Genomic DNA, 18,690 nt, shown 5'->3' with positions numbered 1-18,690 from the left:
AGGAGTAACAAATTTTGTATAAAGCTATATTTGGTTGCAAATTAATACAGTTTAATGGTTATACCAACCAACCAATGTGAATAAATCTTTCTTTAGGACAAGAATTAAAAAATCAGTAATTTAAATCCTTCCACGTTAGTACTTTTTGTCATTCTGGTGATTGATTTGTATTGTGTGGGGGAGGGTAGATCCTAGTTGGGTCAGGTATTATAAATAGTAGCTTTTATATTATGCATTTTATATTAAGGATCAGCACCTACGGCTTTGGACTAGACCTTTTTTGGTATGCTCAGAAATATAAGCATCACTAGCTGTTATCATGGAATTATTAAATATAACTTCAAGGTGAAATCTAATGTATCTACACAATATGAATCAACTAACTGAAGTTACATTTGCTAATTTCTAAAAGTAAATTCTTTTCATTATTTATTAAGCACCAATTATGCATGAAGAATTTTTAAAGAAACCTCTGTATTCCAAAGAGAGGAAAAGGGCTTCTTTCCATTAATGTAATGAATAATGATTCATATTTCTTACACGAAAGCACCCACACAATGCATCACTACTTTCATCTGCCCTCCCACACACTTAGTCCCTGCACTCATATCAGCATTTTTAAAGACAATTTATTGTCACTTGTAGTTATGTCAGTTCTGCAATGAAGACCAGCAAAAAATGACAAGCACATCAGACTTTTGTAATAGAGAAGCCATTAGTAACAATCTGCATTTCTAACATAAATCTCTTACAGATTATAGTTTGCCTGTAAACACTCACCAGGAGTCATCATACCAGTAGCAGTTCTATTAAAATTGCAAATAGTGAAACATGAGAACTCACTAAATATCAGAAGAAGCCAAACCTCCATTTCCAGTTAATCTTTTCAGTCCCACAATCCAGTACATTAAAAGTATGGAGAGTACATCATTTATACTGAATTAGTTACCCAATTTTCCTCCATGAATGATTTAAGGTTAAAAGATGTTGGCAGAGGAGAGAAGAGGCAGGTGGCACCCTCAGAAGAGGAAAACACTGAACATTATGGCTAGATCTGCATCTCAGAGGATAGGGTGCAGGCTTTGGCTACTGTCGTTATTGGGGTGTCCAGAAGGAGCATGGATTAATTCAACAGAACCCCAAAATTTTGTATAATATTGACCACCAGAGGGTAGACCTGAGCTGAAGTTATAAAGTATATCGGGAGACTAATGTAGTTCACAAGCTCTTCATCCACCTAAAGAAGATTTTCAGAAACATCACATTAAAAAAAGAGGTGTGCTCGCACATTTGAATTCGCAAACTTCCAGATAACGTTAAGGTCTTAGCAGATCCAGAATGCGAAGCAATTACTGAATTCAAGAGAGTTCTGAATGTGGATTGAATGTGTATAAATTAAAGTTATAATTAAGGCTACAATTCTGTCACGGTATTTTTTAGTAAAAGTCAGTGACTGGTCGCGGCCAATAAACAAAAATTCAGGGAAGCCTCTGACCTGTCCTTGACTTTTATAAAAATACCCGGGGGAAGGAGGGGAGACAAAGAGAGAGCTGCCGGGGCTTGCAACTGCTCCAGCCCTGCTGCTGCTCCTGCGACAGGGGCTGACTACTGTTGCTCCAGAGAGGCTGACCCAACCCCAGCTGCTGCTCCAGTGGCTGGGGACTGCTGCCCCAGGTCTGGTGGCTGGTCAGCTATTCCAGCAGCCACTGCTCCGGCTGCTCCAGCCCTGCACCAGAAGTCATCACAGAGGTCTCCGAAAGTCATGGAAACTGTAACCTCTGTGACAGAATCATAGCCTTAGTTGTAATCAATATAAACATAAAACAAATACAAGATTGGACAGAATAAATTACTGACGTCTAAGCTCTTGTCTACCTGAGAAAGTCGCTCCAGTTTAACCTAGATTCTGATTTTAAGTTGATTTAGTTAAACCACTGCAAACCCATAAAATACTCTTATTTTGGTTTAAGAATGGCAATATTTTAGTTTAGTTTATGTCAACTGGTAACAGGTTTTATAGCTAAACCAGAATAAGCCACTCTTAAACCAAACTAAGAGTGTCTGCACACAGGTTTTCATTGACTTAAAAAATTTCAACATTACAGCATAAACAAGGCATTGGAGTGATTAATTAAACATTCCAACTTGAGAGATTAGGTGAAGAGAAGAATCAAACTCCTTTCATACGTACCAAGTGTCATGAACAGCAAACTCCTTTTTAGCTGTCAAAAACATTTTTAAAAGCAACGTACTGCCACTTGTGATGTACAGAAAGAAACTTAACTGAGCAAGAAAACTGAAAAGGAACTAAAATAAAGACTATGAAGCATGCCAAGATTATGGTTTGCATTCCACTGAGGAACTGGAGAACAAAGTAGGTAACTGCAACCCCACAGAAAGTCACTCAGGCAGCAACTAGCTGCTCACAGAACATTGCACATCATGAATGGAAAATGGCAAATGGGATTACATTTACAATGGAATATGGAGATCAATGGATGACAAGCAGAGCAAGAACCATCAGGGACAAGATGAAAACATTAAGTAGGAGCCTTCACAGAGAGACTTTATGATGGCATGTTGTGACACCAAGGTTCTGTGAGTAGTGTAGGATGGTTACATGACTTCAGAGTAATAAACTCACCAATTATATGAAATATCCAAAGTGATATTCTTTGTGCATGCTGTATGGCAACAGTTTACAGAGAAAATATTTTAGCAAGTAGACATAAAAGGGAGATACATTTAAACTACAATTTTAGAATACTATGAAATTACCTAAGATAGCTTTTCTGTACATAATGTTGTCACAATGTTAAAGTATATGCGATCCTAAGGTACCCATCAATGCCGACTGACAAAGGGTTCACCATTCTGTAACAATAACTCCCTGACAAGCCTGGCAAACTCACTACACCCAGCACCTTGCTTTCATAGTATTTATCCAAGGAGGGTTAAGTGAGTTATCTAATAAAAGCTTAGGTCATACTCATCCTTAATCATGGCAAGATGTATGTACAGATGATATTTGAGTTGTGTGTATATATATATATATATATATACACACAGAGAGAGAGAGAGAGAGAGAGAGAGAGAGAGAGAGAGAGAGAGAGAGAGAGAGAGATCTATCTATCTATCTACCGGAAAATGTTTTAAAGTCTGAATCAAAGTGGGGTTCCCAAGCAGGTTTTGGCCAGACAAAGGATGTATATTCACCTGTCTGCCTTTGTTCACATGTAAAAGAAGCATCCAAAACATTGCAAGTCCATTTCACTCTATGCATCTGAAGAAGTGGGCTGTAGCCCACGAAAGCTTATGCTCTAATAAACGTGTTAGTCTCTAAGGTGCCACAAGTACTCCTGTTCTTTTTGCGGATACAGACTAACATGGCTGTTACTTTGAAACATTTCCATACAATGTCAACATGAGGATGTGAAGGCAACATGGAGCTAGCACACGAGGGAAAAAGCCACAGAGGTTATCTGATTCTGGATACAAAACTGTGGCTTTGGGAAACATATGGGGAAGGCAAAAAAGACATCCTTTCATCCTTCACCAAGGAAGCAAAAAGGACAGCACTTTTTGCATTAATAAATGTTGGTTGGGGATGCTGGGATATTGTTTTTGGTGACAAACTACTTTGGACAAGGGATTTACCTATTAAAGTTAGGAAGCATGTTATATATTTTGTTTTAATATGGAACCATTTCTGTTTCCATCATTATTCTTATTCACTCTTTTAAATCTTATGTTTGGTAATAAACTTCTGATTGTTTTCACTATAAATATATCTCAGTGCTCTGATGTTATATTGGAGCTGCTTCCCAGTTGAACCAAACAAGGTGGTGTGTACATGGTTTCTTTGGCAAATGCTTACCTGGTAATTTCTGAGAGTGTCTAGTCATTAGGGTATAATGGAGATATCCCATCTCCTAAAGCTGGAAGGGACCTTGAAAGGTCATTGAGTCCAGCCCCCTGCCTTCACTAGCAGGACCAAGTACTGATTTTGCCCCAGATCCCTAAGTGGCCCCCTCAAAGATTGAACTCACAACCCTGGGTTTAGCAGGCCAATGCTATCCCTCCCCCCTTAATTAATGGTTTTACACTGCAGAGTAATGTTTCAAGAGGGCTTGGGTGCACCTATTACCCTCCAAGTTTTAAGTAAGAGCTGGCAGAGCCCTGATGAGATTGTTTGTGTGGTTAACAGACTGGTGGTGTCAAGGAACTGACACCCAGTTAAGCACCAGCAAGTCTTCCTCTTGCTGGAAGTAGGGGGTAACAAGGTGACTTTCAGCCCTAGGCACTCTGAGAAAGCATCACATTGTGATATCTCATGATCTTCCAGGGCAAGACGCAAGTGCAATATGTCATTGGAAAGACCAGATATCAGACCTTAAACCTATCAATGGTCTATCACAGAATACTGCCCTCATAAGCGTAGAGCCAAAGGAACTGAAGGGAGAGAAAGAGGAGAAGAATTCCACATTTATGAAAAGAAGAAAACCATTTTATGGCTAGTGAGTTTTAAGTTAAATAGATATATATTAAAATACATATACTCAGATGAAGCTGCTGCGAGGTTTGGGATTTTGGAAGCCATCTCAGAAGAGACTGATTAGTGGGTAGAGTGTAGATGAGGTAGTCAAAGCAGCATGTTAGGGCCCTACCAAATTCACGGTCCATTTTGGTAAATTTCATGGTCATAGGATTTTTTTTTTTTAAATCTTAAACATTTCAGAGTTTCATATATTTAAATCTGAAATTTCAGTGTTGTAACCATGGGGGTCCCAATCCAAAAGGGGATAATGAAGGGGTCCCAACCAAGGCAACTGTAGGGGGTCACGGTATTGTCATCCTTACTTCTGAGCTGCAGGAGGCGGTAGCATTGCCTTCAGAGCCAGGCAGCCAGAGAGCGGCGGCTGCTAGCCAGGAGCCCAGCTCTGAAGGCAGCGCCGCTGCCAACAGCAGCACTGCCTTCAGAGCTGGGCTCCCGGCCAGCAGCTGCAGGGCTTCCTGCAGCTGGGGGACGTTCCCGGAGACGGATGAGACCCGCCCAAGGAGCGCCTATGCAGAGGCACTCCAGCCCTACCCCTCCCCAGCTTCGGGCCCAGCACTTGGGAGTTAAAGGGGCCTTGGGCTGGCTGTGTGAAGGGGGTAGGGGGCAGCAGACTTTGACCACAGCGCCCTGGGGGTTGCTCACCCATAACTCTGGCTCTGGACCCCCACCCCCGCCAAGTGCCGACCCCCTCATATCATGCCACCCTAACTTCTGCTGGCGCTGGCATTGCCTTCAGAGCTGGGCACCTGGCCAGAAGCCACTGCACTCTGGCCAGTCAGCTCTGAAGGCAGCACAGAAATAAGGATGGCAATACGGCAACCCCCCTACAATAGTCAGATTTCACAGGGGAGACCAGATTTCATGGTCCGTGACACATTATTCATGGCCGTGAATGTAATAGGGTCCTAAGTATGCTAAATGCAGTTTATCACGCAGCTATACATTTTATAATGTGGCTGTCACACCACCACAGATGTGGTATGTGTGATTATATAATGTACTAGCGGTGACCCACAGCTTTGCCATTCAAGTAAAGGGTTTTATGGTAAGTATGAGTGATAGTGGGTGAGTGGTGTGATGTGCTGGGAGATTTCTGTTGACTTACATGGGAGGGGGGTTGTACTGAGAGATTGGTGTTATTTGTGCAGACAGTGAATAAATGGTATGTGCTGTGGTGAGGGGCTATGCAGGTTTGGGGGTTACTGTGTGTGCTGGTTGTGTTGATTTGCATCCGGAGGAGAGGAATTGTTCTGGGGCATTTTGTGTTGATTTGTGTGGGTGGTGAATAAGGGGTGTGTGCTGCAGTGAGGGGCTATGTGCATTTGGGGTTACTGTATGTACTGGTTGTGTTGATTTGTGTGGACTGTGTTGTGCTGGGAAAGTTGTGCAGATTTGGGCAGAGGGCAAATGAGGGGTGTGTGCTGCCATGAGCGACTGTGTGTGTTTGGAGTTAGTGTGTGTGCTGGTTGTGTTGCTGGATGGGTGGTTTTGAGAAACAGTGGCATTTGGGCCAACTAAACCACCATCTGCACAGTCTCCACCATATAACTAGTGTAGAGTAAGAGTGGTGACTGGTTGACTTACCTCTGATATCACAGTGGTCTACAATTCTTGGTATGGCATAAATACATGCATGTACCCTGCACACTTCTTATCACACTGTCTGTACTCGGCTAGCTTGATTATCACTTCAAAAGTTTTTTGTTTTTTTTTTTTTTTTCTCTTAATTAATTGGCCTCTCAGAGTTAGTAAGACAACTCCCACCTGTTTATGCTCTCTGTATGTGTGTATATATATCTCCTCAATATATGTTCCATTCTATGCATCCGAAGAAGTGGGCTGTAGTCCACGAAAGCTTATGCTCTAATAAATTTGTTAGTCTCTAAGGTGCCACAAGTACTCCTGTTCTTCTTTTTGCGGATACAGACTAACACGGCTGTTACTCTGAAACCTGCATAGGTGTAATTCGTAAAGTCAGAATGGCTTAGAATTTAAAAATTGCATGGTGACAGACCGTAAAGCTTAGTGACCAGTCAACCTGCTGAAACTCTGAGCAAAGAGCCCTCGACTAGACCTGCAGCTGTTTCCATCACTTCACTCTGACTCTACAGACACAACAGGACTCAGGTAACACAAAGAGCGACAATCCTAGAAACTTGTAATATAGATTATTCTGGACAGGGATATTTAGTAATGTGTCCCCCTCTGGATAGAGTTATTTCCTTGTGACGGATAGAAGTGGCATCATATGACAGGGATGCCTGTGATAGCAGGGTACTGACCTGGATGACTCAGGAGGTCCCTTCCAGTCCTATGTCCTCATACAGCCAAGAGGATGAGTTCAACTAATGTTTCTGGGTACTTTAGAAAAGTTAAAAATGATAATTATTACAAAGTAAATTTTCCCATGTCTGCACATTAGCTTCCACTGTAAATTTCACATTTTTACAAGGGACATCAATTTGAAAATGTTTTTTTAAAATGAGTTTAAAGTAGTTTCAGATATTAACATTTCTGTGGGAGCTCCTCTTTCCATGAGTCTCCTAGTAATTTTTGTCATTTTATAATCATATCTTCTTGTTTTTTAAAGTTCTTCTCTCCATTGCTGATGGATGAGATGACACAAATGACCAAGGAGACTGACTGCAGAGGACATGCAGTCAATTTATTCTCTGATCTTTAAGAATCACCTTGAAGCAAAGGGATAAATAATATATTATAGTACTTGGAAACTTAGCATTTTAAATTGGTCTATGTATGCAACATGTTGTCTGTTGATATTTGTGAAAGAGGAAGCATTCAACATCCCAGTTTGTGTTGTGCACAAGTACTGTTCATTCACTGCTTCTGAAGTCTTCTACTTCTTACAAAGTGTTTCCCAACAGTTAAACTGTCTGCTTCAAAGATGTCTTTAAGTAATCTCATCTGCTCACATGGCTCCAACTACCGTATCATCTCTGCTCTGCTGACTCAAAAATCCACATGTAGATTCCTAGACTTTTCTCCTTCCATTCAGCCCTGCATCTTATCTGGTCTCTCTAACATGCCCTCTTGAATATCTGACCATCAGTTAAAACTTAAACATTGCCAGAACTGCACTCATCTTCCCTTCCTAATTCTCTTCACAACCCCTCTCATCATCACCCTTTCTCCTTATCAATACCATAACCTGACCATTATCTTTGACTCCTTTTTTATTACCCACACATCCAAGCTATGTCCAAGTCCCACCACTTCTTCCTCCACAAATACCTCCAAGAGTCATCATTTTCTTTCTATCCCTACAACTAAAACCCTCATTCAGCCCCTCATTTTCCATTTTGATTACTGCAAGCTATTCCTCTCTGACCATTTGACACCAGCATTATACCCCTCTAGTTCATACATGACAGCCACGAAAAATCATCTGTTCTTGCCCAGCATTCTGACCACGCTCTCACTCACATACTTTTAAGTCCTGCCACTATGTTTCACCTCCTTCATTGCATCAAGATGAAGGTTGTGGCTGGCTCTTTCAAACTCTGTCCTTCTTTCAGGCTGGGTCTACACTACAGACTCGTGTCGGTAGAACTACGTTGCTCAAGGATGTGGAAAATCCATACCCCTGAGCGACACAGTTATACCAACCAAACTCCTGAGGTAGATAGCATGATGTCAACAGAAGGGCTTCTCCCATCAACATAGCTACCGCCTTTTGGAAACCGTGGCCAATGGAAATTGCAGGGGCAGCGCCTCTGGGCGGAGGTAGCGCACAGGGCTGCCTGCCCCACGTCCACCTAGGAGCAGCCGGGACAGGTCGCTGCTTGCGGGGAGCCACCCGAGGTGAGCGCCTCCCCCCCCCCGATCTGATACCCCGCACCCCAACCCACTGCCCTGAGCCCCCTCCCACACCCAAACTCACTCCATCTTAGTTAAACTGGCATTTTTCACTTACCGGTACCCCCCATTCTTCCAACATGCCAGATAAAACATATATACACACACATACATTTTATTTATCTATCCATCTATGCATGCGCTGACCTCCTGTCAACCTCTGCAACTAAGTTTGTGGACACTTCCTGGCAATATCCAGAAGGAGCTTTGAGGAGCTAGAATCCGGTCTGTCATCTGATCTTGGTACCTTGGCCAAGTACTTCTCAAAGTGGCAACCTAAACTAAACTCACTAAAGACAATGTCATCTTGTTTCCATCTCACCAACTGATTAGCTCATTGGCTAATTGTTTTGAAGGCCTAGCATCTGTCAATCGTTTTTTAACTGTACCCTCCTTATTTTGGGGATAAATCTTGACAGATCTCTGTCCTTTTTTGACAGCACATCAAGACGACATGCACTAAAATACACTCGAGAGTCAGACTCCTCTGCTGGTTTGCTGGCAACTCATGGGGGACTAGTGCAGCTACTTTATGGACATCTACCAATGCCCTAATTATTACACATGCTGAATACTGTGCAGCAGAACGGAGCTCCAGTCAATACTGTGGCAAGTTGGACTCAACTATCAACTCTTCCCTTCATATCACCACTGGTACGACCTGGACAACTCCAATCGCCAGCCTTCCGGTCCTGGCTGGCATTGCTCCATGGCAATTAGGCATAAAGGCATGGCTCTGGCTGCATTACTGCATGCAGCCAACTATGAAAACAGCTTACTTCACACTTTCATCTCAAAATGTCACCAAAAACGCTGCCAAAAATGCCCAAAAGGCTCCTTCTCTGAAATAGTTGAGCCTCTCAGACAGTATATCAGATATGACCTTTCTAAGGAACAGCAGCAACAGGAGGTACATGACCACACTTTGGATCGATGGCACATTTCTTGGCAGATAGACAACTCAGATCTGCATCCCCTAGTTTCTCTGGATAAGCTCTCACATGCCCCTCAAAACAGCCATATTAAATGAAAGATCCTCCCTTGTTACAACAGGATACATTGTGATCATGGGAGGTTAACTTACATCTTTATCCTTGGGGCTTCTTGAGCTCCCCATCGTGCCCCTGTGGAGCTCAGGAGCAAACACCATGTAATCTGGTTATCTGTAATCTGATCTCAATCATCTGGATGGTGGATGGATGCATTTGATGTCTCCAGACAATATTGCTGTGACAGAGTGGCTATTTCTTTCTTGAATTATGGACACCAGAACTGGACACAGTATCTCAGCAGAGGTCACACCAGTGTCAAATACAGAAGTAAAATAACCTCTCATTCCTACTCGTGATTCCTGTGTCCACATCCCAGAATCATATTAGCTCTTTTGGCCACAGCATCGACCGGGAGCTCATGTTCTGCTGATTGTGTCTTCTGCAAACTTTATCAGTAATGATTTTATGTTTTCTATCCTCACAACTATCAGCTCTACAACTGCCACAGAAAGGAAGAAGCCTTATGTAATGATTCAATATGAATATGAAAAATTAACACCATCAGATTTAAGCAACAATAAACAACCACAGTTACAATAAGTAAGCTATTTCATTGAAGCTGGTTTCTTTAATAACTGGCAGTCGTAAGTACTGGCTTTAGGATGGAAGCCCAATAAATGGAAACCAAGAGTTGTTTGTGAGGAAGCAGAGAAGCATCTGATTTACAAAATCAAATGCTGACATTTCCATTCCATCAAAATTTCAAAATATCAGCAGAAAAATCTCATGAGCTACTTTGTTTTCCGAAGATCAAAATGATACCATTCTATACTACGCAAGACATCTTAATACTGTGACGGGGCAAGGCCAGATGGCTATAGGAAAGTATCTGCATATATGCATCCGAAAAAGTGGGCTGTAGCCCACGAAAGCTTATGCTCTAATAAATTTGTTAGTCTCTAAGGTGCCACAAGTACTCCTGTTCTTTTTATAGGAAAGTAGTGAGAAACAAGTATGTTAGCCCTAGGCTAAACAAATCCCTGTTACCATGGTAACCAAATGGCAGTTGCTCCAGGTTAATCAAGATACCTGGGGCCAATTAAGATCCTTCCAGAAAGCAGTGGAGACAGCTAGGTTGATTGGGACACCTGAAGCCAATCAGGGGCTGTCTGAAACTAGTTAAAAACCTCCCAGTTAGTCAGATGGGCACGCATGTCAGGAGCTGTGGGAGGAAGTTGTGCTGTTGGAGAGACTGAGCAGTACACACCATAAGAGGCACAAGGAAGGAGGCCCTGAGATAAGGGTGAAGTGGAGTTTGAGGAAGTGGGGGCTGCTGTGGGGAAGTAGCCCAGGGAATTGTACGTGTCCTGTTTCTAAAAGGACAGCTACCATAGCTGATATTATTAGGGTCCCTGGGCTGGAGCTCGGAGTAGAGGGCAGCCCCGGGTTCTTTCCTCCCCCCCCCCCCCGATTAATCACTGAGACTGGGAGACAACAGAGACTGTGTGAGGGAGGATCGTTTCTCCTCACCTCCCTTGCTGGCTTATGAGGAGAATGGCTCAGTAGGCTGTGACCCCTGTCTCTAGAGAGAGAAGGGCTACATGGAGGGTCACAATGAGCCTCTCAGGCTAGCGAAATCCGCCAGGAAACGTGGGACCCACGGAAACAAGGACAGAGCTTTGTCACAATACTCAATAAAATTAAATTTAGTGTGTACAATTATTTACAAGAAAAGCTATTTTTGCCTACTCTGCTAACCGAGCTACCAGTAGTTTGATTCATTTTTCAGAACATACAAAGACAAAAGACAAAAGTTGTACTTCAGTTACCTTGACATTTAAAAACAACACTGGTGAATACGGTTTTTTCACAAGGGTTCCATAGTTACTTGTGGCTAACTCTTTGTAGTGTATGAAGCATAAACTATAATTCCCAGTCAAACAATAAACTTGTGTGAGTCTAAGTCTTACAGACTGAAAGTTAAATGATTCATCAAATGTCATGTTGGAATGGAAGGTCATCTCATCAGGGCTATAGTACTCTAAATCAATACACATGCATCCCGATTTATATATTTTATCTTGGCCTTAAGAATACAAAGATTTTCTCTTTTCACCTAGATCAAACTGGAGGAATTTTAGTTTCAGTATCAAACAAAATTGTGTTAAGTTACAATAAATCCAAGAACAGTTTTTCAGCGAGTTTTTCAATTTGACCAGAGGTAATTAGTTCATATAATCAAGGCCACCAATATGCTCAGCAACAAGCTGGACCTAAATTCTGCATTAAGGCCCTTAGTACATTTCTGCAGCACTCCATTCAAACTAGAATTTCTGAAGCAGATTCAGGTATATTCCAAAATGGAAATTTTGCTTATTTAAATACAAAAATGAATTAAGTATGAACAGACATTCAGTGAGTATAGCTTTGCTTGTGTAGACTGATATTAAATTCAGTTTATTTCACACTGCTGCCAAGTTTTCAATATGCCAGATTTGTGTAGTAACATGACCATATTGTAGAAGTTGTTTGGGGAAGGGGGAAACTGAAGTGTTGGCATCCAGGACACAGCTGAGACTTTCAGCAATGGAAAGAAGATACAACCCTTTTAGCTTTCCTTGTGATATGGTCCGAAGTGGCTGTTCTTGGATGGGGGAGGAGATGGGGAAGATGGGCAAGCTAAGTTTCCCACCACAGAAACCCTTGACATCAGTGGATCCAATGACAATGGATAAGCAAATTCTCTGGATATTACTGCTGTGAACATAGTGAACTTTGTTTATTATTTTATTGATTTAGTTTGGTTTATAGCAGCAGTTCGCAAACAGGGGCCCGGAGCCCCCTGGGGAGCCACGAGCAGGTTTCAGCGGCTCCACCAAGCAGGGCCAGTGTTAGACTCATTGGAGTCCAGGACAGGAAGCCAAAGCTCCGCTGTGCAGAGCTGAAGCCCAGGGCTCTGAGCTCTGCCACCTGGGGTTGAAGTTGAAGCCTGAGCAACTTAAGCTTTGTGGGGCCCCAGGCAATTGCCCTGCTTTCTACCCCTTAATGTCAGCCCTGGCTTTTATATGCAGAAAACCAGTTGTGGCGGCACAGGTGGGCTATTGAGTTTTTATAGCATATTGGTGGGGGCCTCAGAAAGAGAAAAGTTGAGAACCCCTGGTTTATAGTAAATATTTTAACATTATCTGAAATGTTTTTTTGCCTAAGTCACTGATATTTGCAATGTTAGAGTTTATAAAACGGTGTTTTATTTGGTTTGTTTTAATTGCCTGGGAATTGCCTCAGGTTTTAAAAATATTTAAGAATTCTCAGTGACAGACATTCCTGTGTAACTTGCAAACTGCATAGGGACGGACCCCACTTCTCCCATACTACCTACCTCCCAAATGTGCTTACTTCCTCCCTGTGCCTAAAAGACCCTTCCCTACCCCATGGATAAAGAAGGAAACTACATGGGAAGATGGGTGGAATGGGAAGGAAAACCTACATGGAGACAGGGGAAAGAGGCATAAGAATTGGAGATAGGCTCCCTTTCCTCCCTATACATCTCTTCAAGACTCTCTCCAGACTAAACATGGGGGTGGTGGGCATTAAGATAGGGTGTGGGGAGGGCAGTTGTCCCCTTCCCCATGCTTCATAACACATCCTTGGACTGGCAGGTCTGGGTGTCAAGGCAAAACAGGAAGTGGCCCACCCATCCATCACCAGCAGTAATGGGAGCCCTAAGGGGGCACTACTCCATGAGGGCAGGCGGCAGCTCGAGTGTGTAGAGAAGGTCAGAGGGGCAGAAAGTGCAGAGCTGCAGGGGACAGAGGGCAGGAAGTGACACTGAGATAAAGAAGGTGCAGACCCTGCTCCCCCCCCCCCTTGGTGCAAAACTGGACTGGCTCTGCAATGCTCAGGCCACTACCACTTGAAAGTCGATCAGCACTTTTCCCCACCCATCTCCCGCTCCTGTCACAGGTAGATGGAGGCAGTGGCTTAGCTCATGCTAGCTTCTCTCAGAGGACCAGAGTGGGACATGCCCAGCCCCCTGGCTTCCAAAGTGTCACAGGGGAAAAGTGGGGGTGGGGAGGGGGAAAAGATGGCAGGGATTGCAGAAGTTAGGGTTTGGAGGTTTTTTTGGCGAGGGGAGGGGGGGGGGGAAGAGAAGGAGGTTCGGACCATCTTTATAAACATCCACGAAAGTCCATCTCCATAGAAAGCTTTGGAACACTATCCATAAAACCTTCCTGAATTGTTACAAATATGGTCACAAACAACCTTTACAAAACCTTAAGTCAGAACAGTTTGCTAACTTTGACCCTGATCCTTCAAGCACAAAGGGCCACATCCTGCAGCTGAAGCCATACCAGTACCTGCAGCTTGTGCTTCATCCTGGAGAAGGGGATAGAGAATGGGTCAGCAGGGCTTAGCACCTTTGCGGGGGGCGGGCAGGATAGAGGGGAATGGTTATATCTGCACTTTCCTCCTTAGCATTGCCCAGAGAGGTAGAGTCAGTGGGCCACTGTGAGACACCTGGCCTCCAACTGCCAGGGCTAATGAGTTGATGCTAAAATGAGGCATGTGACAGATATGACTGTACCATACAATATCCTGGGCAAACCTTATGGAATTAAGTTAAACTTTATTGAATTACATTTAATACCTTTGGGGTCAACTGTATTGCTTGTGCACTATTGTGGGATTGTATATAACTTGTTTAGGAGGAGGAAGGATTAATGCAATCTCTGAGAGAGAATATAAATGTCAAAAGACTTATGTTGAACAATATAGCAGACACAATTGAAGTATTGGACAGTAGGCATGAAATGGAATTCCTAGGAAGTACTGGAGAGGAGGCGATAGCAAACCCACACCTACGGACGCAGCCTTTGAAGCTTTGCCATGGGTGGAGGGGTATTGTTTGTCTGATGGGGAGGACAGTTAAAAGACCCACTCAGTATTTTCCAGTGACCACACACAAGTCAAAGATTTTTGGATAAATAGCATGGTTTTAAAGAGGCTCGGGGCTTTTTATTCTGATCCAGCAAACGGACAGAACCTCCGATCCACAGAGGGGTGTGTAGCAATTGATAACTGCAGCAATAACACTGTAACCATCCCTGAAGAGAGAATTGAAGCAGGTGTGCTTAGGCAGACTGTCTTTTGCTAGGACTAACCCAGGGAAGGCAGGAAACTGTTCAGTCTGGAAATGCCCCAGTCAGGCAGGAGAGAGATACAGCTCTCCACCCAAGAAAGGCAAGAGCCCAGGAGCCAGAAGCCTGAGAGTTGGTGCCCTTGCTGAACCACTAAGGGGGGGAAACCGATGCAGTTGCTTTGAACTGCGACAAGACATTTCTCCGATTTTTGCATGTTAGCAGATGGTTACTTGCCTTCTTGTAACTGATGTTCTTCAAGACGTGTTGCTCAGATCCATTCCAAACCCGCCCACCTTCCCCTCTGTCGGAGTAACCAGCAAGAAGGAACTGAGGAGGCGCCGGGTCGGCAGGGTCATATATTGAGCACCATGAAGGCGCCACTCCAGGGGGCTCCACAGCCGACCCGACGGGTTCTGCTAGGGGAAAAACTTTCCTACAACTGCGCACATGGCGCGCACACACCTAATTGGAATCGATATGAGCAATTACTCGAAGAACCACCCCATGCTCTGGGTGTCCTAAGCTTCTAATTGCCAGAAACTGGGAGTGGACGACACAGGATGGATCAATCAATAATTGCCCTTTTCTGTTCATTGGCCACTGTTAGAGGACAGGCTAGACCGACCATTGGTCTGACCCAGTACAGCCATTCTTAAGTTCTTAGCTATCACCCACCTAGCACAGTCTCCATTATCCTGTCTAGCTCAGTGTATCTCTGTCCCCTGCTAGTGACTGCTCCACATAAAATAAGAACCTACTAAAGCTACTAGCTGGAGGAGTCACTCTTTTAATTCAAGCTGTAGAGGCTTGTGTTTTCAGCTTTGACAGACTCAAGTTTGAATCCTGCTGTCAACCCAAATGAAAGGGGTGTTGGCAATGTTGTTATAGTATAGCCATTCTGCCCCTACACTATGGAGCTCACAGCCTTTGGACATCTGGAATAGCTCCATTTTCTCATTTACATTTTTGATTTAATTGCTTTTAAACAATGATTAGTTCTCAGGATGGATTACTTTAATATTTACGTTAATGTAAAATGCCTTGAGACCACACCAATAAGGTGCTTTAACGAGTTGTCACTGTCCCTCCAAATTCACCACTGCAATAGTAAAATGTGCTAGTGTCAAAATAATTTACATGAATTAAAAAGCTCTGATTATGGCCCACTTCCTTATGTGCAGCAAAACCTTTGTCTCCAAATCATGCCCTTAATTGAACCTGAGGAATTGCACTGTAGGCTAATAGGGCTGCCTAGGTGAAAATGAGGACATAATTTGGTCACAAGGGGACTTTACATGTGAAAATACAAAGGTCCTAAAAGATCTTTGCTTCTCATTCACTATCACAGGAAAGGACCATCCCAACTGTCTAACCTCAGGCTGAATTTGCACAGGTGAATTAGAAAAAAAATATTTTTATTTAAAAACGGAGAATATTTGAACTGGAAATAATTGACAGATAATGAACATGGAACTCACAATGCCATTTTCACAAAAGTACTTTTAAAAGTAGAACTACATTAAACTAATTTCCTGGACAACTATCCAAGTTTAGTTAAATGAAAATCAAAGAGAATTTAAGATGATTTGTGCTGTACTCTGGTGGAACAACAGTGGAGTTCATTTTTTTTATGTTTAACCTTCTGGTGGTTCAATACCACTCACTTTCAATATCAACTTTAAAAAAAAAAAAGGGCTGGTAAAATCAAATGAGAAAGTTGCAAAATATTTAACCATGTGGAAGAACTATGCCTGGGAACAAATGCATCAATTATGCTTCCTGAACAAATGGACATTTGCAGATCTGACATTTTTAGCTACGGCAGTGTAGCTGTAGCTGTGCTGGTCCTAGAATATTAGAGGCACAAAGCGGGTGAGATAATATCTTTTATTGAACCAATTTTTGTTGGTGAGAGAGAGAGAGAGACAAGCTTTCGAGCTACAGAGAACTCTTCTTCAGGCTCCTCTGTGTGGCTCAAAAGCTTCTCTCTCTCACCAACAAAAGATGGCCCAATAAAAGATACTACCTCGCCCACCTGTCTGTCTAGTTTTTAGCTATTATCAGTCTCTGGAGGCATGGCACAAGCATCTGCTGCTCTTAAGATAACCATCTCTTCAGATTAGACCAAGTGACAAAAATTGTCTATTGGAGAAGGCCTAACTTTCTGCATTCTGGTCAAAGATAAAACTGACAGCAATCTGGAAGATTAGCAAGAAGAAATAGCAGCAGATTCAAATAAAAGAAGCTGAAACATTCCCAGAGTTACTTAGATGAGTCTTTTCTGTGGCCTCTGTGATATAGGTCTTCACAAATGTATCTGGACTGAATGGTTATTAATGTTGAAGTTGCCTTAAGGCTTGAAATTGTCATTGTCAAGGTTCCTTCCCCACTCTGAACTTTAGGGTACAGATGTGGGGACCTGCAAGAAAACGTCTAAGCTTAACTACCATCTTAGATCTGGTTTTGCTGCCACCACTCCCAAGTGCTAACTCCCTTCCCTGGGTAGCCTTGAGAGACTCCTCCACCAATTCCCCGGTGAACACCGATCCAAACCCCTTGGATCTTAAAACAAGGAGGAATTAATCATTCCCTCCCTTTCTTTCCCCCCCACCAATTCCTGGTGAGTCCAGATCCAATCCCCTTGGATCTTAAAACAAGGAAAAATCGATCAGGTTCTTAAAAAGAAGGCTTTTAATTAAAGAAAGGTAAAAATCATCTCTGTAAAATCAGGATGGAAAATAACTTTACAGGGTAATCAAATTCAAAGAGCTCAGAGGAACCCCCTCTAGCCTTAGATTCAAAGTTACAGCAAACAGAGGTAAACACTCTAGCAAAAGGATCGTTTACAAGTTGAGAAAACAAAGATAAACCTAACACGCCTTGCCTGGCTGTTACTTACAAGTCTGAAATATGAGAGACTTGTTCAGAAGATTTGGAGAGCATGGATTGATGTCTGGTCCCTCTTAGTCCCAAGCACGAACAACCCCCAAAACGAAGAGCACAAACAAAAGCCTTCCCCCCACCAAGATTTGAAAGTATCTTGTCCCCTTATTGGTCCTTTGGGTCAGGTGTCAGCCAGGTTACCTGAACTTCTTAACCCTTTACAGGTAAAAGGATTTTGGTGTCTCTGGCCAGGAGGGATTTTATAGTATTGTACACAGGAGGGTTGTTACCCTTCTCTTTATAGTTATGACAGTCATTAATAGGAAAGGTTTTCCCACTAACCTATAATTTGCAATCTATTTATTTCTAAAATAAATAAATGGAGAGAGAGAGAATTACAATTATTTAAATAGAATAACTACTATGTAATGTACTAAATACAACAGACAAGTGTTAACAGGCTACATAAACTGGAAAGTTATTGCTTTCAATAAGCACACATTTAAAATATTTTCAGAAGTGTATTAAAATAATAAGGGAAACTTTACCTGATACTCTTCTGTTAAATCTGTTAATAACTGGAGCTGCAAAATAAAGAAAAAAAAAATCAGTTAAAGGTGAAATTACTGTTTACTAAAATAAGTCATTAGAATCAAAACTATCACATTGATAAAGCCACTTTATATTTTATATTTTATATCCCACCCTATTAAAATCTTACATACACTCTTCATCCACTTCCTTATGTACCAGGAGGAGTTTGGATATTTAAAGCTAAGCTAGATTTTTCAAGAATGTTATAGGATAAAAAATAAAACAGCCTTTTAGTACCTGGTATTTTCTTCCCATTACACTAATCAGGTTACCATCTCAACCTTCTTTTTGATAAACAGATTGAGCTCCTTAAATCTCTCACTGTAAAGCATTTCATCAGCCTCTCAAGTCATTTTTATGGCTCTTCCTGCACCATCTCCAAAATTTCAACGTCCTTTTTAGAGTGTGGACATGAGAACTGGATGCAGTATTCAGGGCCGGCTCTGGCATTTTTGCCGCCCCAAGCAACAAAAAAAAAAAAAAAAAAAAACCTGCGGCGCGGCCGGAGCCAGGGTGCAGGGGGACTCCCTGCGCTGCAGATGTGCCCCGGTTAGAGGGGAGGAGGGGGAGGGAGCGGGGGGGAGAGAGAAGGGGGCGGCCAGGGCTTCAGCAGGGCACTGCCACGTGGCCCCAACCGCCGCGCCAC

General features: G+C 42.7%; 1 protein-coding gene across 1 annotated transcript in view; it reads right to left on the bottom strand.

Moving 5' to 3' along the window:
- Window positions 1–18,690, bottom strand: part of PRKAR2A (protein kinase cAMP-dependent type II regulatory subunit alpha) — a 120,192-nt gene that overhangs the window by 54,811 nt on the left and 46,691 nt on the right. Inside the window, exon 2 of the mRNA XM_054033827.1 lies at window positions 17,999–18,034. Within this exon, the coding sequence (XP_053889802.1) occupies window positions 17,999–18,034 (36 nt within the window). The remainder of the gene's footprint in view (window positions 1–17,998; window positions 18,035–18,690) is intronic.

Source organism: Malaclemys terrapin, chromosome 7 (genome assembly GCF_027887155.1).
Source record: "Malaclemys terrapin pileata isolate rMalTer1 chromosome 7, rMalTer1.hap1, whole genome shotgun sequence".
Lineage (NCBI taxonomy): Eukaryota > Metazoa > Chordata > Testudines > Emydidae > Malaclemys > Malaclemys terrapin.
The sequence above is the reverse complement of the archived record's forward strand: the minus strand, read 5'-3'. Positions and strand labels throughout refer to the sequence as shown.